Source organism: Mytilus californianus, unplaced genomic scaffold (assembly GCF_021869535.1).
Source record: "Mytilus californianus isolate M0D057914Y unplaced genomic scaffold, xbMytCali1.0.p SCAF_5, whole genome shotgun sequence".
Taxonomy (NCBI): Eukaryota; Metazoa; Mollusca; class Bivalvia; order Mytilida; family Mytilidae; genus Mytilus; species Mytilus californianus.
This window is the reverse complement of record NW_026262701.1, coordinates 91,327,232-91,352,663: the sequence shown is the minus strand read 5'-3', so window position 1 is coordinate 91,352,663 and position 25,432 is coordinate 91,327,232. Positions and strand designations below refer to the sequence as shown.

General features: G+C 32.4%; 1 protein-coding gene across 3 annotated transcripts in view; it reads right to left on the bottom strand.

Moving 5' to 3' along the window:
• The window catches only part of LOC127703256 (retinoic acid receptor RXR-alpha-B-like), a 42,200-nt gene extending 17,027 nt beyond the window's left edge, over positions 1–25,173 (bottom strand). The window contains exons 1-5 of one of the 3 annotated variants that reach the window (XM_052207769.1): positions 25,103–25,173; positions 17,591–17,831; positions 8,552–8,831; positions 6,732–6,920; positions 2,541–2,636 (exon numbers count right to left, since the gene is read on the bottom strand). In XM_052207769.1, the coding sequence (XP_052063729.1) occupies positions 2,541–2,636; positions 6,732–6,920; positions 8,552–8,831; positions 17,591–17,821 (796 nt within the window). In that variant the 5' untranslated portion in view covers positions 17,822–17,831; positions 25,103–25,173. Of the gene's footprint in view, positions 1–2,540; positions 2,637–6,731; positions 6,921–8,551; positions 8,832–17,590; positions 17,832–18,432; positions 18,504–25,102 lie in introns of those variants that run through there. The other 2 variants (XM_052207768.1, XM_052207770.1) reach the window with 2 other exon arrangements.
• Between the last annotated feature and the right edge of the window lie 259 nt (positions 25,174–25,432).

Here is a 25,432-nt window from a genome sequence, read left to right as displayed (position 1 = left end):
GAAAAAAAAACTTGATATTTTCCACATATGTAAATGATTCTATAATTTGCTGTGAAAATAATTCTATCATATATGCAATAACTTGTACAGTAGACTCCGGCAAATCGGATACCCAAAATGTCAGCTAAAAATATCCGATTATCCGATATATTCAATTAGACGATGAATGTATATTCATTGAATATTCTGCAATAATGAGTAGATCTAATCCTGAGATGTTACTAACCCTGACAATTGCTAAATATGTGAAAGGGCTGGAGGATTGATGGAGTGATTTTTTTTATCAGTTACATCACCACGTTGTTTTTTAAAAAGATTTCAGCTGATTACATAATGATGAAATTTGTTTGCAGTTTTTAAATCCTATATTTATTAAAATAAATTAAATGTCCTGAAAAATGTGAATTATTATCTACCCTCCATAGTTTGTGTCTTTATTTGTTTTGAAAACAAATTAATATCCATTATTTACATTATCACACAGGTAAACTAATTTGGCTATAAATAGATCAAAGCATGTTTGTGTAGAATCTCCAAACTAAAATCGTATTTGTTATAATTTGATTTCTTTAAATAATCAAATTTAAATTGATGAAAATAATCATGATTGATAAAATATAATTGTATAAAGTTTACATTTTCTGAAGACTATTTATGTTTAGGTCATGGTTCTAGAGGCTTCCTCACAAATTTGTAAACAAACCAAAATGGCGGCCATGACATGTGGTTACTTTTGCACATGTGAAAAAAAAATTTCTGACAAAAGTCAGATTTCTCTTGTCAAAAGGGATTTATATTTATATTGCAATAAATTATTCAGAAGGAGGTACATTCAGTTTACATTATATTTCTGGTTGTGTGAGCATTTAGAGTTTTATCAAAATTCCCCAAACAGCATCGTACTGCTCTTGTCAACTGACGAGTTTTGTAAATTCAAACCATTTGAAGTAAAAGGGCATCTAATTCACATGATAAAGGAAGACAATGAATAAAGACAACAATTTATTAAGAAATAGTTCCTTTTTATTTAGTAAAAACGAAATCTTCTTGTCTGCAGGATTGTTAATTCGTAACTTCCGGGTTCATTTCCTGTCAGAAAAACATTGAAAATATCCGATTGTGCATGGTTTTGAACAAAATTACCTGAATATTCTTATCCGATTTGCCGATATATTCTTATATCCGATATTCGATTACCCGATGAAATTAACATTAAACATATAGGGAAGGGTTTGGTGTTTTGAAATAATATTACAATAGCCGATATATTCGTTTAGCCGATATCGGATTAGGTGGAGTCTACTGTAATAGCACTTTAAAACATTACTTAAGTATTGAATGTGTAAATAGCGTGGTTTTAAATTAAAAACATATTATTGACTGATACACGCCATTATTTTCCCTCTGAGAGCCTCTTACATTCTTTAAATGTTCTGCATAGCTTAAGACTACGGCACATTGTAACGTTTGCTATGATGACGTTGTTGATGTTCCAATTGGGTAAAAAATGTAGTATATACCCCGGCAGTTTCCTGAATATATACTGACATCTCCGTATTGTTATCCAATTACAAAAATTGACACATTTGTAATCAATAATATATCGTTAATAAATTGTAATATATCGATGAAAACGATGCAAACGTTTTATTACATTTCAAACATTATAAATAATGTTGACACCATATCGTGCACACTACAATGCAAACGATGTAAACACGATATTGATAATACATTGTATACATCGCGATGTTAACGATGTCACCGATGTAAACAGTATATAAGAGTTGTTACAATGTAAACAATGTTGACAATATATCTTGTTAACATCGCAATGTAAACGATGTTAACACTACATCGTTACTACATCGTATACATCGTGATGTATACGATGTAAACAGTATAAACAGCTGTTACAATGTAAACGATGTTGACACAATATAGTGTTAACACGGTTGATATCGCAATGTAAACGATGTAAACACGATATCTTTACAACATTGTATACATCGCGATGTTAACGATGTCAACGATGTAAACAATATATAAGACTTCATACAATGTAAACGATGTTGACACGATATCGCGTTAACATTATAAATATCGTGATGTCAACAATGTTGTTTTAACATTGTGCACTGGACATGGATGAGGACAGGTACATAGTTTCATAACAATTGGCAAAGTAAAGTTAGAGTGATGAAACAGCAAATTCCACTTTTTTCATTTATAACATTAGAGAACAGAAACCAAATTAGGGGCATATGTACAGAGGGACAAGGGTAAACCTTAATGCCCCCTTCACCTGACTGTGGTTGCATATAAAGGTCTTCACACAAAATCTCCCCCTCAGTGAAGCTGGAAAGATATCACACACTTTGTAGCTCCAAAAGGTTGGTAGGTATGGCAATGAACGCTTTCTACTTTCCTTGTAAAAAAACAAATTAAATGCATGCACAACTGGGTTTAAATTATGTTCAATTAATAATATATTGGACCTCATACTTTTTCAGTCTTCACTAAACTTTTAAATAACTGACCTGGAACTTTCTTGGCCCAGTCAATGATAAACTTTAACTCTGCATAACCATGCTGCATGATCTGATTTATGTCAATATACTCAGAATCCAAGTTACCTGAAAATAAAACAAACATGAACGGTAAACAAATAATTGGACAATGCCAAACACAATTTTCTATTTGTTTTACAACAAAAATGCAAGATAGCTGTTAGTTATCCCTATGTGTCAACTCTCCTATGGAAGTAATACAAAAGTTTGTAAAGGGTTCAGTGGAACCCTGTGTCTTGCCTGCGATTGCTGTTGTCAGTCAAAATGTGTACTGTTGACTGCCAAAAAACGAAGTCAATTCATTAGTAAAATACAGAAAAGAATGACCGAATTAGAAGTTTTATCTTCGGATGCTTTTTAGTGATCTTAAAGAAGCTTCTGTCCAAGTTTCATTAAATTCAATGAAGGTTTGACAAAGTTATTGATGTCTAAAAAACCTGAACAGAGGATTGTATGTGTAAACATGTAAATTAAAAGAAACGATAATGTCCTTTTTGAACCACATACATTTCTATGGTAATACTTGAGGTTCATGTTCGTCAATTTTTATAAAACTGCTAAAAAAACAAGAATGTGTCCATAGTACAAGGATGCCCCACTCGCACTATCATTTTCTATGTTCAGTGGACCGTGAAATTGGGGTCTAAACTCTAATTTGGCATTAAAATTAGAAAGATCATATCATAGGGAACATGTGTACTAAGTTTCAAGTTGATTGGATTCAACTTCATCAAAAACTACCTTGACCAAAAACTTTAAACAAAAACTTTTACCTGAAGCGGGACTATCATTTTCTATGTTCAGTGGACCGTGAAATTGGGGTCTAAACTCTAATTTGGCATTAAAATTAGAAAGATCATATCATAGGGAACATGTGTACTAAGGTTCAAGTTTATTGGATTTCAACTTTATCAAAAACTACCTTGACCAAAAACTTTAACCTGAAGCTGGACAGACGGACAGACGAAAGAACGGACGCACAGACCGAAAAACATAATGCCCCTAGGTGGGGCATAAAAAATTTTATCTACCCAATCAAGAAAGCCTTTTTTGACAGGTTCAACAATGTTGAATTTGGTCTAAACAAGTTTTTTTTTATAAATTTTTTTCAGACTTTGTGCCAACTAGTTTGCTCTTACTCATAAATGACATATGCTCGATGGAGGATCAGTAAATACCATTTTTAAAGTCTTTGGATTTATCTAGCCAAGAGTAGAACCCCTATCTTTCTGTACTCCAGCTGAGTACAATACAATGAGACCACTGAGACATTTACAACATATATAAATGGACTGACTAAATACAGGAGACGAATACATACTGTGACTTAACAAAGTAACTTTTTGGTTTATAGCTGCAATGAAATAATAGATCATTTTAACTATGTACAGGATAGCTAATTGTTTTAATCAGAACAAGCATGTGATCTTTGGTAGCAATACATAGTTAGGAGTTTGGTTTCACATTTTCAAAATTATTGTGCAATAAAATTATTTTTTAGATAGCTGAGGAATAATATAGCCTTCAAACTGGCTTTAAATGAACATAAAGATAATTTTTTGCATGTTTTATGGGCCATTTTCTGTTTGGCAGTATGTATTTTTATATATCAGTCCCGGCCATAGTTCCAGAAATTATTGTATTGTTTTTTAACAAGTTTTCGCTCGAACTTTTCAATGTAATTTATGGAAAAATTGCACTGCATGCAAACAGCAGACATTAATTCACAGTCTGAAACTTACGTTTAAAAAGTTCAAGGAACACTAAAATGGGCAATGTCACAAATTTTGATAGATTTTGCATACAACTTAGGGGCGTTGTCTTGAACATTAACTAATATAAAAAAAATAGTCATTTACACAAATCATTTGATAAATATACTCAAATGAAAGGAGTATGTTCAATTAGGCCACAATATGGTGCCTATTTATAGCTTACTATTACAAATAAAAATTCAATGGCCATCATTGCAATGTATCAGCTTTAACATTGACTAGATAGGAAATAGGTATCCTTGTTTGAAATTTGCATATCTGCATTTTTTAAGGACTTTATTATAAGCATAACTCTTAATTTTCCACAAAATCCAATGAAAACATGCAAATTTCAATACATTTTTGAGACTGTAAGTATAGAGTGTATGTGTCCACAAAAAAGATTTTTAATGTTATGTTTGTAAAAACAAAGGAACTAGCTCTCCTTTAATATTTAGTTTGTCAAACCCTGCCCTCTATGTTTCCTAGGCCTAACTGTGGTTGAAATCCAAAAGATTCGGTCAACTTTCACAAAAAATCTCTATTTTTTACGTAACTGGGGTGTAACTGTAAGCTTTGTAAGAAAAATAAGACAAAATTAGTCCCTCTCACTTTCTCCCAGATTGTGCATCAACTTTTCATCTTCAAATAATGGACATAATGGGGCTAGTACAGAACCATGGCCTTTCTTTAAATAAATGCACATTTATATATAATGCATACAAATCAATCAAAAGTGTTTTCAAAATTATCTTTAAATCTCTAAGTTGTAAAACAGAGTGGACATGCTGTAGTGACACTCCTGCTTTACTCATCATGTTTTAATTTTATGTTGAAAATTTTTTAAACTGAGGTTTTACTGCAGGTTTCGCATAAACTCAACATTATCAATGATCAACGAAAATGAGCTCAAGGTCTGATGGACATTGCCAGCCAGATGAACATTTACACCTTACAATCATGTACAACTATTATTTCATATACCAAATATAGTCAGTGTTTAAGTGAGGATTTTTGAGGGCTTTAGTCACTTTTGCATGATAAGAAAACTGACCTTTCTAATGTTTCTTGGGTAGCAGCTTAACATCATAGGTATAAGGTAGTTATTGCATAGGGTTAAATACATTAAAAAAAATCTTTTTCAGTATTTCATTAGTATACAAATAAAAATATAACAATAAAGATTAAATCAAAACAGCTGGTTTGTTTTCTTCAAAAGATACATATTGTATGTTTTTGTTTTGATTGTTATGTCTCAAAACTGGGACTAATATAATGAATCTATTAGTCAATATTCCTGTCCTTATAATTAGCTTATGGTTTGTTTGTGCTACAGAATATAGAAAATGTTTTAAATTAAAATTAAATAACAGAGAAAAATGGGCAAAAACATGAACAAGAGAAAATAATGGGTGCTTAAATACAAAATAGAGAAGATTTGTATAATAAATAAAGAATACAGAAATTGTTGACCCAAGCCCCCTTAACCTTCACCATAACTTAAAAGACCTCCTAAACCTATAAGTCCTAAAGTCAGAAGTATGTAGACAGATCTTGGGTAGGTATTTCAACACTAGGAAAAATTGTTATTTTAAAAGTTATCATTCTTGTTTTCGGGTGTGCTCTTACGTAGCCTTCTTCCGAGGATTATACACAATAAAAGTGAATACAACCAATGGCGCCAGTTTTGTTATTTTAATATCAAAAGTGAGAGCAGGCAAAGACAAAATACGTCTGAATTTAATATTCTAATCAACCATATTAACAGAATTCTAGTAAAACAAAGTTTGTTTAATGTTCATTACGGTTTCTGTCAATTACGTTTTCATCATGAAACTACGGTAAAATTTCCAAATTGTGTGGTCATATGAAAAAATTCGAAAAGACAAAATGTTGACTGATGGATTCTATTTTAATGAATTAATTATGACATCAGGTGTGACTGTTGATAAGCTTAGGGTTGTAAACTCGTCATAAACCTGTTGCCAGGCAAAATTTTGAACAATTCATTTTTTTACTTTTACAAATTTAAATGAAGTAATTGATCATATATACTTTTGTCAATTCGAAAATCATTTTGTAAATGGTGAAAATGACAAGCCCTGGAGAAATCAGATATGGTTGACCTATTGCTTATAATATCTGAGAAAAGGGACTAAGGGAACCATGCTAGACGGACATGTACACCTAACAATCATTCCAATCACCAAACATAATTACAGTTTCTGAGAAAAGGACCCATCATGAAAAGTAAATGTTGAGTAATGAACCATGAAAATAAATGAGTTCAAGGGCTGATGAACAATGCCAGACGAACATATACACTTTACAATCATTTTATACAACAAATGGAGTTGACCTATTGCTTATATGTAAACAAGTGCCAGATGATTCCTTATCACATTACCACTTTCAAATTTAGGAGTTAGATCTGGTTTGGCTTGTACCAGTCCAACAATTAGGTTATCTTCTTCTGGTTCTATACTCTCTGGTATAATGTTAATGGTACCATCTGGATTAATTAAACCTGGAATGTCTTCTAATCGTTGTCTCTTGTTCCTGTTCTTACCACCAGGTGATCTGTCATCACGAACAGCTTAAAACATATTTGTTACATATATGTAAAATGTTCATTACAATATTCAAATAAATTTTTCATTTTAACAACAAAATTGTCAAAGAATGTCTAGGAGAGATTAATATACAGTACAGACAGGTCATATTGAGCAAACAGATTGTTTTTTAGGAGGAAATTTATTATTATTTTTTGTGTCATTTGCCTCTCTTTTATCTCTTGCTGCCTTAAAACGTTTCAGTCAGTCGCAGTAAGTGACTGGGACATTTAAAATGCAGGATAACAACAGACAAATAAAAAATAACAAAATCGAATTACCATTAACAGAATAAGGCTATATATGTCCTGCAAGCTTCATAGATAAAAATAAGCCAATAAACTGCTTCGCTGAGTGCAGCTGGATACGCCCGCAGAGGTCCAACCCTGAACAGTTCGGGCAAAAATGGACACAATATTCAAACTTGATACAGGTCTGAATTTGGATTGTAATTAAATATTTGACATATTACAGGTTTCTGAATAAATGTAGTCAAAGAACTTGAAATTGGTTATATGAATTGAATTTATATTCAATTAAAGATTTCTTGCTGTTGTGCAATACACTGTGCTGTTGCGCAATACTTAGTAAATCTGTTGTCAGACTATAAACAAATAAAGTTCAATTAATTCTCAATGTCATATTAGAAAATTATGAAAATCAAAAGGAGCTTACATCAATAAATATAAACAATTCACCAAAGTTTCATGGGAATTGCTGACAGCATTTTTGAGTTATTGTCAGAAAACTGGAAAATCCCCCTTTTTTAATGAATAAAACCCCATAACTCAGAAATGTAAAATGTAAAATTTATAAAATTCTAAAGGGAGCTTACATCAATAGATATAAACAATTCACCAAAGTTTCATAAGAACTGCTGAAAGCATTTTTGAGTATTTGTCCGAAAACTGGAAAATCCCCCTTTTTTTTAATAAAACCCTGCAACTCGGAAACGTAAAATCTAAAATTTATAAAAATCGAAAGGGAGCTCATGTCAATAGATATAAACAATTCACCACAATTTTTTTGCAAGTTGGTGAAAGTATTCTTGAGTTATTGTCCGAAAATTGGAAAATCCCCCTTTTTTTAATGAATAAAACCCCACAACTCTGAAACATAAAATCTAAAATTTATAAAAAACGAAAGGGAGCTCACGTCAATAGATATAAACAATTCACCAAAGTTTTATGCAAATTGGTTAAAGCATTTTTGAGTTAATGTCCGACATGTTGACGACGGACGGACGGACAGACGGACGGACGGACAGACGGACGGACAACGGTATACCATAATACGTCCCGTAAACGGGCGTATAAAAACTAAGTATTGTACCATTTTTTAAATCAATGGCTTGTCAATAATGTGTTTATCTCACTTCCCTTGTCGCTGGTGAATGCATTTACAACTTTCGTTGGTGGTTTACTGTCTCTTTAATATATTTAATCATACAATGACACCAAAATGCTCAATAATTATCTTGTTCCTTTTTGTGTACTAAATATTGTATAGTTACATCTTTATATTTCTTATTTTTAAATTTCAAGAAACAATAACATTTCAAGTTTTATCTCCCCTCAAAGACAAACATGACCGAACAGTTTTAGTATTATCTTACCTTCTTTCTTCATACCAGCCTCCAAACATTTCTGAAATCGGCAAGCCTGACAGTTGTTACGGGTGAACTTGCTCACATTACAATTCCCTGAACCTTTACATGTGTATGTGAGAAACTTTTGAACAGTCCTCTTGAAAAAGCCCTTACAACCTTCACAGGAGAAAACAGAGTAATGATACCCTGATCCTTTATCTCCACATACCAGACATGGAGCTATAGGCTCTTGGAATTGGGAGCTATGTCCGGAGTCTGAAGAATGGAGATCAACTGTTGTGGAAACCTTTAAAATAAGTTGCAAAGTAGAAGTACATTTTGTAGATGATACTGATAATTCCATTTAAATATTGCTTACATTCCACATTTTTCTTTTTGCAAAGTATCATAGAATTGTTGACTTTGTTTTCATCATGTTCATGAGTTACTGTAGATTCATTTATATTCGTAGATACCAATTTCTTGTGGATTGAGGAAAAATATGTATAAATTTTGAAGTATAGCATCAATATATATATAAATAGAAACATAGCGTCAATATATTTATAAATAGAAACAAGGCTTCAGGTACAATGTACATGGAATACCCTTTGAATAACGTGATCGTAATAACCATGAAAAAAGAAGAATGCTACACCATATATGTTATAATTGAATATGTCATGTATATGTTGTTCACCAAAATCAATATATAACAATGAAATCCACAAAAATTAGAACCCATTGAATAATAATGAATCCACAGTTACCAAAAAATATCAGAAGTACATACATGCAAAAAAAATCAAAGCACCAAGGGCGCTATAGGCAGTTAATTAAAAAACCAAAGGCAAACTTGGCAGAAGTTCAGATGAATATAGTGGAAATATTTATCTCAGGCATTATTCTCAGCTATTTCTGAAGTATCAAATAATGTTTGTACAGAAATGTGTACGCTATCCAATTCCACCACTTTCAAAAGTTATTTCCAATTTATATTTTTAAAGATTCAGTCTGAGATTATGCACATACACTGTCCCATTCAGGGGAGAATTTTGTGCCAGCTAACATGTTTAAGCCGCCACATTCTGCATGTACCTGTCCATAGTGAGGACCCACTAATTTGGTGATTGTTGCTGTATATCATATTTATTTTTTATAATTGTTTTGTACATAAATCAGGATGCTTCAGTTTTATTGTTTTACATTTGTCAATTCATGGTCGTTTATAGCTTACTATGCAGTATAGGTTTTGCTAATTGTTGCAGGCTGCATGGAGGAATATTCTTATCTGAATAATAATTTCGATAATGGTGTCCAACAGTGGTGTATATCAGGGCTTCCAAAACGGTCATATATTCCGGACTTGACCGAAACTTTCATAAAAAGACCGGCTGCTCTCAGCCTCAAACGGTCAAATAGAATTGGTGTGCCACATTTTGTTATTCAAGGCATTTTCATGAAACGGTCATTTCAATTTTTACCAACTATCGATCGATAAAAATGTCCGTTTGGGGCTTTGGGCATGTCCGTTTGGGCATTTTAGTTTATAATTGTGGCAATCTATTTCACAAAGATATTTCGGTCATAATTGGGTTTAATAAAACAGAAGCAGCATATTTCAGATACTTTGAAGTGTCTCAGTTAGTCTAATCCTCTGGGTACATAAATGTACGGCTTGGTCTTTAGCTTGTGTACATCAATAAAAAGTAGAAAAAACACGTTTTCTTTTATTTAAATAACAACAAGCTGTCAAACAATTATCCCTTCAATAAGTTATATTGAAGCCATAAATCATTCACTGATTACAGGTTTGTTACCTTTGATGAGGTGTCCTTAGCTTGTCTTTATCAATAGAATTAATGATGCATAACAATGTACATAAAGGTAATCAGGTAAACGAGGTCAAACATGTAAGCGTGTACGGAACAACATCCTATTTAATTACGCTTTATAGATATTATTTTAAATGAGCATTCAGTTTAAAAGTATCCTGATATTTAAAAGTTATTCTTCAAATAAGGATATTTATAAATGATTAAGTATGATATATATTATTTTATTTAAGCACTGTACATCGTGTTAAATACTGGGGTACTCTCAAGGGGAAAATTTACTAAAATATATAGGAAAAACACCGAGAATAGCTTCGCTTGGGTATACCAAGCTGAGTTGTCCAATAAATAAGGGGGCGTTCTCTATTCTTGTTTTCATATTAAAAACTGTTTTTATAATTAAAATCATAAAGAATAATATCCAATCATGACAATCTCCGACTGTTATAAAGACTTTGTCTCAAATTGAACTTTACAAATCTGCCATCATGGGCAAACGTAAACGTGACGATTCCGATCAAAATTCGAAATCTGCTAAAAATGCTAGAAGCTTTATTCATAAATGGTTACAACTGTTTTTATGGTTAAGATTTGACAGTATGCTAAATGCCATGTTTTGTGACATTTGTCAAAAACATAGACTTAAAAATAACTTTGTAAAGCCTGGTTCGACAAATTTTCGAAAGTCAGCCGTTGTAGAGCATGCTAATAGCAATGACCACATTCAAGCTCTTAAATTAGAGACAGCTTCCAAAAGTAATCCAATTGTATCAGTATTTGAGAAAGTTCATGAAAAGACTGACAACGCAATGTGCACCTTGTTCCGTAATGCTTACTTTATTGCTAAAGTTAAATGGTGCCGTGATCACTTCTAAATTATATCAAGAGAACAATGCCTGCTCCGAATTTATTCAGACAATTTCCGATGTTATAGAGAAAGAGGCGATGTCCGACGTAAAGTTAAGTCCCGCCGTGGGAATTATGATCGACTAAGGTGTAGTCTAGGTATTGACGCTTTAGATCAACTTATGAGGATAAGCTTAGTAGGTGTAGATGTTAAAGACTTTGACCCTGTTCCTGCTATCCGCAAATGGCAATCCGTTCGTAACCGTCACTCTAATCTTGTGCTGTGATCTGTGCTTCTTTTCAATGTGCTCATTGTAATATTTATTGCGTGTGTTTGTCAACATTGTGCTCTTCTGATATTTTATTGTTGTTATATGCTTACATAAAATATCATGTTGTTATTCATTAAATTATTTATCAACTGAGTATGTTTTTATTTATTCCTTATTTTCTAAATCAGGTTGGGAAATTGTACAAAGAAAAATGTTATCACTGTTCAGTAGATTTTACACGGTTTAAAACAATATCCTTCATTGGGCCTCCTCAATGTTATCTATAAATACCGCATCAGTTGTAAAAGTCACGTGGTCAGGTAATCAATACACAAAAAGAAAAGTATCACGTGTATTGATGATCAAGTTGTACTGCAATTAAAGCCAACATCAACAGTTTCAAATAAGATGGCCTTAATATAAAAAGTGTTAAGTACTCACAGAGAGAAGATAGATTATATAAACAGAAACAAAAACATGAGAACAGTCAGGTACTGAAGCTGATTGATGCAATGATGGTTACTGTATTACGATACACAGAAAAATGACACAATACGGAGGATAATATTTTATTTATTTTTAGAATGAAGAAAACAAAACAGATATAAATAATTTTATTGCATATAACACTACTAATTATTTAGACATATATCAATTTATGCATCCTCTCAGTTACATTTAAGTATCCAGCTGATCATTGACCGTTAAAAATATTTCTTTGAAAAATGTCCGGCTGTCGTCAGGAAATTTTGGAAGCCCTGGTGTATATATGGTTTAATTCCACTTTGTATGTACTAGAGTTTGAATATGCCATATTAGCGGTTTTAGTTGGATCAGCTGGTGCCACTAGTACTATGCACAATTATCAAATCATACCTGAAACTATCTGAAGTGGTGTTATTTTCTTGTATATTATATTACAATACATGCTTATGTTGTTAAAATGGCCTAGCAATGATGCAACATATGTTTTAGAAGGCTATACGGTTGCCTATAATTGCTTACATCCACTTCATTTGAATTTTTGTGGATAGTTGTCTCATTGGCAATCATTCCTCATCTTCTTATTTTTATAATAATTGTACATGTCTAATCTATAATAAGCTGTTCACACAGAGACATGTTTTGCCTATTTGTTGTTTTGATAATACAAATATTGCAATTAAAAAAGGCATACTTTAACGTGTAAAATATATTCAAAGACAATGAACCATGACTGATGGTACAGGGCTGAACAATCTCCATGCGAATGAGATGTGCCAATGTTTATACAACTGCTTACCAAATACCATTGACTTTTCATAAGTCGTTCCCTTTAAACAAACCTTAACACAACTTCAATTTCTAAGTCAATGAACCATAATGAGGAGATGGGGTTAAATAATATCCATGGAAATGAACCTTTTAAATACCAATACGTTTGCATACCAAATAGCTTCGACTTAAGATTACTGGTAATATTAAACTGACATCATCATAATACCTAATCACAAACTAATTCATGTAAACTAAATAAAAGTTTCAAAATCAATAGATCATGCATATGACTGACGAGTACGGACCAAATATCCGCTATGGAAATGAGACATACTAATGCTTCTACACCTGCATGCCAATTATCATTGACCTACCACTATTGGTTTCCCTAATACTAACCTAATCAAAAGCTAATAAATGAATTTTCAAAGTAACATAAGGTTTCAAGTAAAGAGAGCATGATTGATGGGGCGGGCCAAATAATATCAATGGAAATTAGAAATGACAAAGTTTATACAACTGCACACCAAATAGCATTGACCTAATACTATTGGTTCCCCCTAAAATGACCTAATCACAAACTTATACATATGTAAACTATGCAAAAGTTTCAAAGTCAATAGACCATGACTAAGGGTGTGGGGCCAAATATTCTCCATGGTAATGAAATGTGCCTATGCTTACACAACTGCTTACCAAATATCATTGACCTACCATAACCTAGACCTTATCACAAAATCACAAACTAATACATTGTTGATGCCGCCAAAACAGCATGCCTATATATATAGATGTCTCTCTTTTCGACTCTGTCAAGGCAAGACAAAAATTGCAACAAAATTAATACAAATATTTGGCCATCTTTTTTTTAATAATTTTATATTCCTCATTTCTTAGATATATAAATGCTGTGTTCACACATAATTCCAATTCGATTCGCATTAACTGATTTGAATTTATAGTTTAATACCCATTCGAAAAGTTTAACATGTTTAATGTCCAAATGTAAATTCTACTTCAAATTGCAATACGTGTCAAAATCGCTTTACTGTCCAAATGACGTTAACTTTTAATTCAAGAGAGGGACGAAAGATACCAGAGGGACAGTCAAACTCATAGATCGAAAACAAACCGAAAACGCCATGGCCAAAAATAAAAAGACAAACAGACAAATAATAGTACAGATGACACAACATAGAAAACCAAAAACTAAGCAACACGAACCCCACCAAAAACTGGGGGGTGATCTCAGGTGCTCCGGAAGGGTAAGCAGGTCCTGCTCCACATGTGATTTATGAATTAATCTATTATAGTTTAATTTGAATTACAATTTGGAAAGTGTTCACACCAAAGTTTGATCGAATTAACCCAAAAAGGTATTTCTAATGAGATTTGGATAATGCAAATTAGCTAATTTGAATTAGATTCGAATTAAAAAAAGATGAGTGTGTGAACGCGATTAGTGAATTCGATTCGCATTATATTTGAATTCGCTTCAAAATGAAAAAAAGAATATTTTGTGAAATTGGTTTACATTCAATTCAAATTAAACTTACGTTTGAACAAGGCATTAAACAAGTGACAAATATGCATTCAGTAAATAATAAAATTGAAAAGAATCCACAATCAAAATACTGCTGCGTAATTATAGTAATAAGTAATTCTCCTTGGTACAATTTAACCCTACTCTTGGATTGTTAAGAATACAAACTAAAATATTTCATGTTTCTGCACAATGCATCAATATCATGAATTCCAACTATCTTTATATAACTTCATGCAAAATGTTTTGGATTACTAGGCATACTTCTTAGTGCACAATAATAAAAATTGCTAGACCGATAGGCGCACTTAATAATGAAAGAACCTTAGTGAGCGCGCTCACATACCCCACGTTCCCACATTGTCACTAGAGAAATAAAATAAGTGTAAGAAAAAAAAATTGTATCAGAAAAAAAAATTGAATCATAATTTCCTGTCAATATGCACATCTACATAGTATGTCCTTATTATCTACACAGTTTCATGAAATTCTGTTGTGTGGTTTGAGAGGAGTTGCGATGACAAAAGGTTGCAGTAGTATATTGGGCAAATAAGTTCAAAGGGGCGTAACTCCTGGAAAATAAATTGAATCGTATTTCCTGTCGATATGCACATCTACGTAGTATGTCCTTATTATCTGAAAAGGTTTCATGAAATTCTGTTGTGTGGTTTGAGAGGAGTTGCGATGACAAAAGGTTGCAGTAGTATATTGGGCAAATAAGTTCAAAGGGGCGTAACTCCTGGAAAAAAATTGAATCGTAATTTCCTGTCGATATGCACATCTACGTAGTATGTCCTTATTATCTGAAAAGGTTTCATGAAATTCTGTTGTGTGGTTTGAGAGGAGTTGCGATGACAAACTGTTGCAGTAGTGCATTAAAGTAAATAAGTTCAAAGGGGCGTAAGGTTGGAATCAAGCTGAAACAGAAACAGAAACAAATACAAATAGGTATATAATATTGCTTATTTTGACAAATACAATGTAGCAAAAAAACTTCATGTCTAAAATCTTTACGTATTAGCTTTGTCCATTTTCATTGATGCTGTGATAATTAATGTTTATATTCTCTGGGGTCCCAAGTCAGGAGCCCCTGGCCTTTTGTTAGTGTTGTATGATTTTTAATTTTAATTTCTTGTGTATATTTCCGATTTTAGTATGAAGTCCATTATCACTGAACTAGTATACATGTTTGTTAAGGGGCCAACTGAAGCAAGCCTCCGGGTGTGGGAGTTTCTCGCTGCATTGAAGATCCATTGGTAACCTTCGGCTGGTGTCTGCTCTTTGATCGGGTTGTTGTCTCTTTAACACATTCCCTATTCTAAATTTTATTTAAAATTATAAGTGAATTAAAATATCTTGATTACGGTTTCACTGTCTTCCATTATTAATATCATAATAAAAAAAAACATTTATTTGACATTTAAATAACTCAGGAACATATATATTGACGGGACTTGACACTACCTGATTGTAGTCGATTTTATCGTCGTGCCATAGTTAATAAAGATACGATACAGAAACGGACATGTGTTAAAAACGGATTCGCTATTATCCTAATAATTTCTGATATTATCAATAAAATGTCATTCAAACTAGTTTTATAGTGATGCTAGTGTATCAAACTTGTATTCTGTCACTTCAAATTTGTTAAAATCGCAATCATTTCATCACAGAATTGTGCAGAATGCAAACCAGGTAATAAAAAAATGGCGGCCATTGCCGCGATGATTTACAAATTCCCAAACTATTATAAAACACTTCACATCAAATAAATCAAACTTATTTTGGTAATTTTATATGACAAAATATATCTACTAAATGATAAAACTTGTATTTATTTACTATTAGAGTTATGTGGTTTATTTGTTGAACTGTTCTGATAGTTTTTCAGTCAGACGCTACCAAAATCCATAAATCTTGGGAAGTCTCGGGGAGTCCGAGATTTTATCAATTTTATACTGAAAAGCGTATCAGATTCATTTCCCGTTAGATATACTGTTCCCAGAATAACTGTAATAGGAATTAAGAAAAAAAATGTTTGTAACTTCAACTTGTTGACAACGTTAACGTTACCTTCTGTTCTTATCATGCGATTTCTTTTTGCAGTATTTTCATGGAAAAGTCGCATAGAAATGATTCTAGAACACTTCATGAGTGTTTAAATATGAAAAAATTCATAATAAGAAACATCGAAAAAGTTGTATTTTTCAATACAGGAAATCGAAAAGTCCTTGTAAATCAAAAACAATTACGGTGTGAGACGCGTCACAAATTCGGACTTAATATTTTACATAAATATGCGACTTTGGAAGTTCCTTTAGAAAATAATTGTTAAAGTTTTAATCTCAATATTATTTGAAGCACATTGAGCTAAATCAAAGCACGTGTAGCAGTCTGTAACACCAAAGCCTGAACTAAAAACACAAAGGAAACCATCTTGAAATGACCTTGACATCGACCAATCAGACCTCTAGTTTTATTTCATTCAATAACAATAACAACAACTTGATTTGACAAGCATTACGCTCATTTACGAGATAAACGGAATAGTGTTAACAAGAAAACAAATGAGCATACATTTAATTAAGATGATTTAAATAATCACAATCATCTCAGACAAAAACGAATAAAATGATTAATATTAATTACCTTCGTATTATCTGAATCCACCAAATTTAGAACGTCCTTGATTTACGTTTTGTCGACGAAGTTAAAATTACCGCCAACTGAGACTTAACACCGTGTCATATTAGTCACAGCCGTTATACAATATTCCTGCGCTTTTTGCAATTTGGCAAATGTAAACGACTTGTAATTAGAGATTTTCGGCGATTAAATATTTCATACAATTGTTCTTTGACATCTTAGCCAAAAGCACAGGGGATAATAATCTACATAAGGGTTTCAAGCGAGCACTACTTTCTATGTGCAACTTCAAAACTTTTGGGTGGTTCGACGATCATTTAAGGTTTTTCTGGTCATATTTTTTGTATTCCAGAATAAAAAGTATGAAAAAAGTGTTCAATTAGTTATAAATAACATAATAGCCAGCCAGATAATAACAGTGGCACATATTTCAGCATTTATTGGGTAGAACACAAATCTAGGGTGCTCGCATAAAGCAGCTTAACTGCTTAAAAACAGAACACTATACTGGTACTTCTGACTTTTGAAAAAAAAAGAATATTAATTCAGTAATCTAACACAATAATGATTCAATAGAATGTGCTTGCTAACCAAAAATGGATTTTATTGAAACTAAAGAAGGACTATTTTATCACATCAATTTGTAGTCAATCTGATATCCTAGTACCTGTGGTGGTGGTGATATTTGCTGTCCCATCATTTGGTCTCCTATGTACAGTGTTCCTGGATTGTCTGGATTGTCTCCCATATCTGTAGTGGATAACTGTTCCATTTTTGTAGCAGATATTTGTGAAGGCTGCACTATTATGGATGTTGTCATTTGTGAATTTCCCATCGTGGATGATGACATATCTGTGTGGTACAGATCCTGAGCAACAGACTGTTCATCTGAAAACATCTGTGATTATCTGTAAATGACAAGAAGATGAAAAAAGTATTACTATTCATGTAAGTTTCGGTTAAAAAGACAAAATAAACAAGTGAAACTGAGAGCTACTGCTCAATGATGATACCCCTGCCGCAACTGGATAATTTTAATAGTGTAAAAATATGCAAGTGTTCGGTAAACAGGAAGTTGTTGAGTGATGAATCTGAAAATGCATCACACGGTATAGCATGTATAGCTGACTTATATAAACCCTGAAACCAAATTTCAGAAATCCTTGAGTACCAGAGAAAGATGCAACGAAAAATATTCATGGGACGGATGGATGGACTAATGGATGGACAGACGGGCGGACAGACAGAGGTAAAACAGTATACCCCCACTTTTTTAAAGCGGGGTATAATAATACCATTTACATATATAATCATGATAATACTAAGAATAAAATCAAATATTTTAACCTTACTTCATGTACATGAGCTAGTATATTTGTTGTTTACATTATTATGTCATACCTTTGTTGGTTACTGTGGATTCAGTTTTATTCATGGGATACCAATTTTGGTGGATAAAGGTAATTCACGAAATTCAAATGTTCAACATAGTACAATTTTCTAACTTACTTCTATACAGACTTTTGGCAAATCCACAAAATCAAATATCCACCAAAATATGAGTTTTTCTCAATCCACAAAAATTAGTATTGATAAAAAATAAATGAATCCACAGTAATTTGTTTACAGCTTGTCTATTCAATAAAGAGATTGACATATGGTATATCCAAATTAAATGTCTTATTAATTTCAAAGACACTTTGTCATGTTTGTTGATTTCTACATGTACATATCTTTTCTGTTTTTGAGGAATTGATGATTTGCTGCTTAACTGACACATTACCAATATCTCAGTCTATTCATACCAAATAATTACAACATTTAAATACTATATCATTTATATTGGTCTATGTTTCATTTTATCATCAAAGGAAATGATTTCTAAATGTCATCTTTGTTCAATGTAGAACGTCTTGTAAAACACAAGTCCAAATAATTATGACATCTTGAAAGGCTATTTTAGTATTTTTCTGTGAGGCGTCACATAAGAAAAAAATAAAAAAGCCTTTCAAGACGTCATAATTACTTGGACTAGAAAAACATTAACATTGTTGATTTTTAATCTTGTCATGCTTGTCTTGGATATATAAAAATAGTACCTGTCAACTGTCTAATGCAATACATTCCAAATCAAATATATTTGCAATTAAGTTTGTTTGATAGAGTTTAACATTGTTTATGGCCACTGTCTTTAAATTCATATGATTCAATGCTAGTCAATTTTTTTCTGTGAGGTAGATCCCAGGATAAACCCCCAATTCCTTAGTTAAAAGCTGACAAATATTTTTACATACAGTTTTTTCACAAATATTATATATACTTTAAAATCAAAAATCTCTTGGTCTTTTAGTATTGCAATGGTTGAACAAAGGACAAAAATTTGAGTTTAATTATTACGATTTCCATAAATTCTGCATACAAATAATATTATCAAATTTTAGTATGCTAAATTCTATTTTTGTGAAACCTATCCCATGGAAATTTTGGAAATAGCCCAAAACTTAGCAAACATTTCTGAATTGACATGTACAGCAGCCAATATAAAATGACACAAGTACAAAATGATGTAGGTCTCAAACATATGCCTTAGTATTGATACATGTAGGCAGTGGGTGATATATGTACAATGTATGTTTCTATGTTAACCATATATATATATATCATGCTTAAAGATCTAGACCTTAATCATGTTAATAGGAAATTTGAGTCCACAAGCCAGACGCTCAATATTTTGAAAATTTTAGTTGGATTCTGTCAGTGTGTTGGCTTGTAAAGGAGAATTTTACAAGCCCGAAAGCAATTTTACAAGCCATGGCCATAGGACTTGTGGTTAAGCCTGAAGTCAGGTCCAGTATCAAAGTTTATAACTGAAGTTAATGATTAAAATGAGACTTTTACACTTTCAAGATTTTAATTACTGAGTCTAGAAGTAATAATTCTATTACAAAAAGGAATTTACTTAGTAACCAGGTTACCTAATATACATACATGTATCTTTATTTCTAAACAGTAAATATTAAACAATGGTATGTTTAGATTAAATCCTAATCTATAACCGTGCCTTAATATATCTACATGTATGTAAAGGGTGCCCTAAAAGTGCTATCCTCCAAGCAAAGGGTGTCTTTAAAGGGGGTACAGGGTACGTTTGCCCTGATTACATGTTTGCCCTGGGTCGTTCGCCCTGAGTCTGTTCGCCCATAGAGTCTGTATTAACATATTCAGATATTTATATGATTAATATTTAAGAAAATATATTTTCTCAAAATTCATGAAAAAACATGGAAATATTTAAAATAATGTGGATAGTGTATTCATGTGGACACAGATGATGCCCCCGCTTGCATATCATATAGTTATAAAGGGACATAACTGAAGAACGGTAAAAGTGGCGCTACCCAAATTTGAACTTGATCTGAGTTTTGTGGTAATAAGCAGTGTGTGTAAGTCTCATAACATTTGGTTGAGGCTAACTTAAGTAGAGAACAGAAACTAAAAATTCAGCAATTTTTCTATTTGTAAACACGCATAACTCTAGAACGGTTGTGTATAAGTTTTATAACATTTGGTTGAGACAAAACTAAAGTTAGAGAACGGAAACGAAAAATTCAGCAATTTTTATGTTTATAAAGAGACATAACTCAAGAATGGTAAAAGTGTCGCCACCAAATTTCGTACTTAATCTGTATTATGTAGTAATAAGCATTGTGTATAAGTTTCATAACATTTGGTTGAGGCAAACTAAAGTTAGAAAACAGAAACAAAAAATTTGTAATTGATCTTAGTTTTGTGGTAATGAATATTGTGTATAGGTTTCATAATGTTTTGTTGGGCTAACTTATGTTACAGAATGGAAACTAAAAATTTTGCAATCTTTCGATTTATAAGGGGGCATAACTAAATAATGGTTAAAGTGACACTACCCATTTCAACTTGATCTGTGTTTTATCACTGGAAGTCAAAATTAAACATTGCATTGTATAAAGCATTGATTGTAGTTGATTCAACTATAATCATATGCATGGGCAAAGGAAGATAACTCCATTTTTAAAAATTACTTGATATTTAGAAGAAAATAAAAATTTTGCAATTTTTCCATTTATAAAGGGACATAACTCTAGAACGGTTAAAGTGACGCCACCAAAATCCAACCTTGATCTGTGTTTTGTGGTAATAAGCATTGTGTATAAGTTTCATAACATTTGGTTGAGGCAAACTTCAGTTAGAGAACGGAGACTATAGTCTATTAATTTTGCAATTTTTCCATTTATAAAGGGCATAACTCTAGGATGGTTAAAGTGACGCCACCAAAATTCAAACTTGATCTGTGTTTTGTGGTTACAAGCATTGTGTATAAGTTTCATAACATTTAGTTGAGGCAAACTTCAGTTAGAGAACGGAAACTAAAAATTTTGCAATTTTTCCATTTATAAAGGGGCATAACTCTAGAACGGTTATAGTGACGCCACTAAAATTCAAACATGATCTGTGTTATGTGGTAATAAGCATTGTGTATAAGTTTCATAACATTTGTTTGAAGCAAACTCAAGTTAGAGAACGGAAACCAATTTTGAGACTTACGTTTGTACGTCCGTACAGACAAGGGTAAAACTTAATGCCCCCACCGCTATGGGGGGGGCATAAAAATAATGGCTTGTTTTGGAGCATTAATAGGCTTCATTCATACATTTGTTTTATTTAGAATGCTGATTAGGTATAATTATGATGTCTTTGAGTTCACTTATTTTTGTATTAATTGTGTTTGTTGGATTAAGAATGAAATTAACCTTTTTTTTTTAAAATAAACCAGTCAGCTTGAAATGAGTAATAAACTGTTATCACAGAGATGTGTCTCGCTTTTTTGTAATTAATAATGAAATTAACATTTTAAAAAAAAAATAAACTAGACAGCTTGAAATGAGTAATAAACTGTTATCACAGAGATGTCTCGCATTTTTGTAATTTTGATTATGCAAATGTTGGAATTAAAACAAGTTAGGCTAATATTCAAAGTCAATGAACCATGACTGAGGTACATGGCTAAACCATCTCCATGTAAATGAGATGCACCAATGCTAATACAACTGCATACAAAATATCATTGACTTATTATAAGTCGTTCCCTTTAAACAAACCTAAACACAAACATTAACTTGTAAACTATGTAAAAGTTTCAAAGTCAATGAACCATGAAGAGGGGGTGGAGCTATATAATCTCCATGGAAACGATACTTACAACATGTACAAATGCCAATAAATTTGCATACCAAATATCATTGACTTAACATTAGCAGTTCATCTTAAACTGATCTTATCACAAACTAATACATGTTCACAGGGCTCACACTACTTCAGAATCATAGGGAGAAGTGACTTCTCTTTTTGAAACTGATAGGGAGAAGTGGTGAGATTTGAAAGAGAAGTGCTCCTTCGCGCGCTGCGGTATGATGTTTGGTTTTTACTACCTATAGTACAAAGGGTCATATGTAAATAATGTTCTTTTTATATTCTTCAATTCATATCTGAGTATACAATTAAAGTAACAGTTCAAATTCAAAGTTGTTTAAGTTTAGGTTCTTGTGAGAACCTAACCAACTAAATATCTAGCGCTAAAAAGTTTGGTTTTTTTTATGTCAAAAAGGTAAAGAAATTATAATATATCAATTACAATTCAATTAAAAAACTATCTTGATTATCATGTTTATGAAATTCAGTGTTTCTCATCAAACATGTCAAAAGATATACAAAGTTAAGCTGGGCCGTAATATATTGATATAATAGTATTATAGTCACAGAGTTATGCAACTTTAATCAATATTTTGAAACAATCCATATGTATGGAATTATATACATTAATCAAGTACATGTAGATCTAACCAAAAGTCTGTTAATGCGTGTGGAATGCATAATTTTTCCTTTTGGGATCAATATTCTTCTGTCAGCTGTTCCATTCATGCGTCCATAGTTATTATTATAAAAATACGGATTTCGGTCATACATGTAGCTGGTCCGTTTTCGATCCGTATTTAGTAAACAGTTATGGCGGACGAAGAAAATTTACAAAAATAAACGATGTTTGACAAGCTATTTGGAAAGGAATATGACGTTTTTAATGCAATTAATGGATTAAACATTTACTGGAGGCAACGTTTATCACGTTCAAATGAAGTAACAAACTTATTTTGTCGCCGAAAGTTAGATTGATGTACGCTATCGAGTAACAAGTACCGGAAGTGCATGAAGTGATAAAAAACTGTATTTTTTTATTAAATAACCTGCTACACACTGTAAAGTCAATGCTTAAACCTCTTATCTTCAGTAAATGAATCGTTTATGTCTCAATTTCTTTAATTATCACTAAAAGATTGATGTTTCATCGACTTGCTAAAAATTGAAAATGTCCGATGACGAAAGCGACTGAAAGCGAGTATGGTGAACAACAGGGCGTCTAGATTTCGCTTTTGACGGTTGGGCAAAGCGAAGTGACAGAGGAGAAAGCGACTTTATCGCCACAGTCGCCTGGTAGCGTGAGCCCTGGTACATGTAAACTAAGCAAAAGTTTCAAAATCAATAAGCCATGACTGAGGGGATGGGGCCAAATATTCTCCATTGAAATGAGATGTGCTAATGCTTATACAACTGTATACCAATTAACATTGGCCTACCACTAATAGTTCCCCTTGAACTGACCTAATCACAAACTAATACATGTTAACTACCCTAAGCAAAATTTTCAAAGTCAATAGACCATGACTAAGGGGCTGAGCCAAATAATCTCCATGAAAATGAGATATGCCAATGCTTATACAACTGCATAACCAAATATCTTTGACCTACCACTAATGGTTCCTCATAAACTGACCTAATCACAAACTAATACGTGTAAAATAAGCAAAAGTTTCAAAGTCAACAGATCATGACTGAGGGGGCAGGGCCAAATAATCTCCATGGAAATGAGATGTGCCAATGCTAATACAACTGTATACCAAATATGATTGACCTACAACTTGTGGTTCACCACAAACTAGACCTAATCACAAACTAATACATTGTTGACGCCGCCGCCAGAACATCATACCTATGTCTCGCTTTTTGACTCCGTCAAGCGAGACAAAAACGACGATGTACGAGACATAAAAGGGAATGTTTTTTCACACACGGCTTGGTTTCTTTGATCTCAACATGCTCAAGTTCGTTTGGACATATTTCCTATATATGTGCTCTTTAAAATAATAATAGTGTAAAAAATTAAGGACATAACTGTTGTGTGATGCGAAGTTTGAATTTGATCTTGTTATAACTGTTAATGATTGTTTTGAAATTGTTAAAATATAACAATAAAGATAAATACATGCAGATAACATAGTCTTCAGTTGTTTTATGTTAAATACCTTGTATTCCTGGTACTCTACAGTGTAGATAAAAGGAAAATAATTATTTGGTAGCAGCAATACAATATAAATATTGATAATTCAGCGAAATTTTCAACAAACTTTAACATACTCTTTTCAAATTTATAATAAGCATTATACAACAAGACAACACAATAAAATAAAAGTCAGAGTGAACGAAGCCAGGGTATAAAGGTGAACAGGTACTAGGGGGAACGCGAATCAGGGCGAACGGCCCAGAATTCCTGTAAAGGGTAGCCAATCACGATAAGAGTGCCCTCTGAGAAAAAAACTACCCTGCCCTTTTCAATAGCTGCAGGAAATACTATAATCAAAATCTGCCATTAATATTGTCTTAACCAAGTGCAACATAAGAAAATCTTGTGTTCTTGTGAATCACAGCAACACTTTATCTATAAAATTACTTTTTATCAAATAATAAATCTGTCAAAACATTTAATGCATATTTTATGTTAAGAACATTATCAAATAATGTTCATTATGTTGTCGAAATGGTCTGTGGTAAAAATGGTTGTTTGTATTCAACCGGTCTCGAAAGCCTTGAAAGGCAAGGGGACAGACACTCACTGACAACTGACGGTACATGTAAAGTCATGTAACTTGACCAGCAGAATCCAAAAATAGCCTAGGTAAAAGTTAAAACCAATAAACTTTTTGTCAATTCATTATCTTTCTTTTTGGCATGCACAACATTCAAAGAATGAACAAATGCAACCATTTAAATCATGCAATACCACAAAACCAGCTAAACGGAAAGATATATTTACAAACGTAGTAAATTCTTCGTCAACAACAACAACAGTCGGGTTATTGGTTCAACCGGAAGTGTGCTTCCCTTTGAGCATGAAGTGTTGATTTGTTAACAATGGTAACTTCGTTTAACGTGTACACGTTTATTCTGCGCAACTAAAAATACACACATTTAATAAGTCACTTCTGGTAGTTCCGAGCTTAAAGACTTTAAGTCATATATCTATTTCATTTGATAACTATATACTAAATATAACAAGTGTAAAACAAAAAACAAAATGGGAAAACCTATGTTTTGTCTCCCACCTCCCTCAAAAACTGTCCACCCCCTCATCTATAAAAAACGT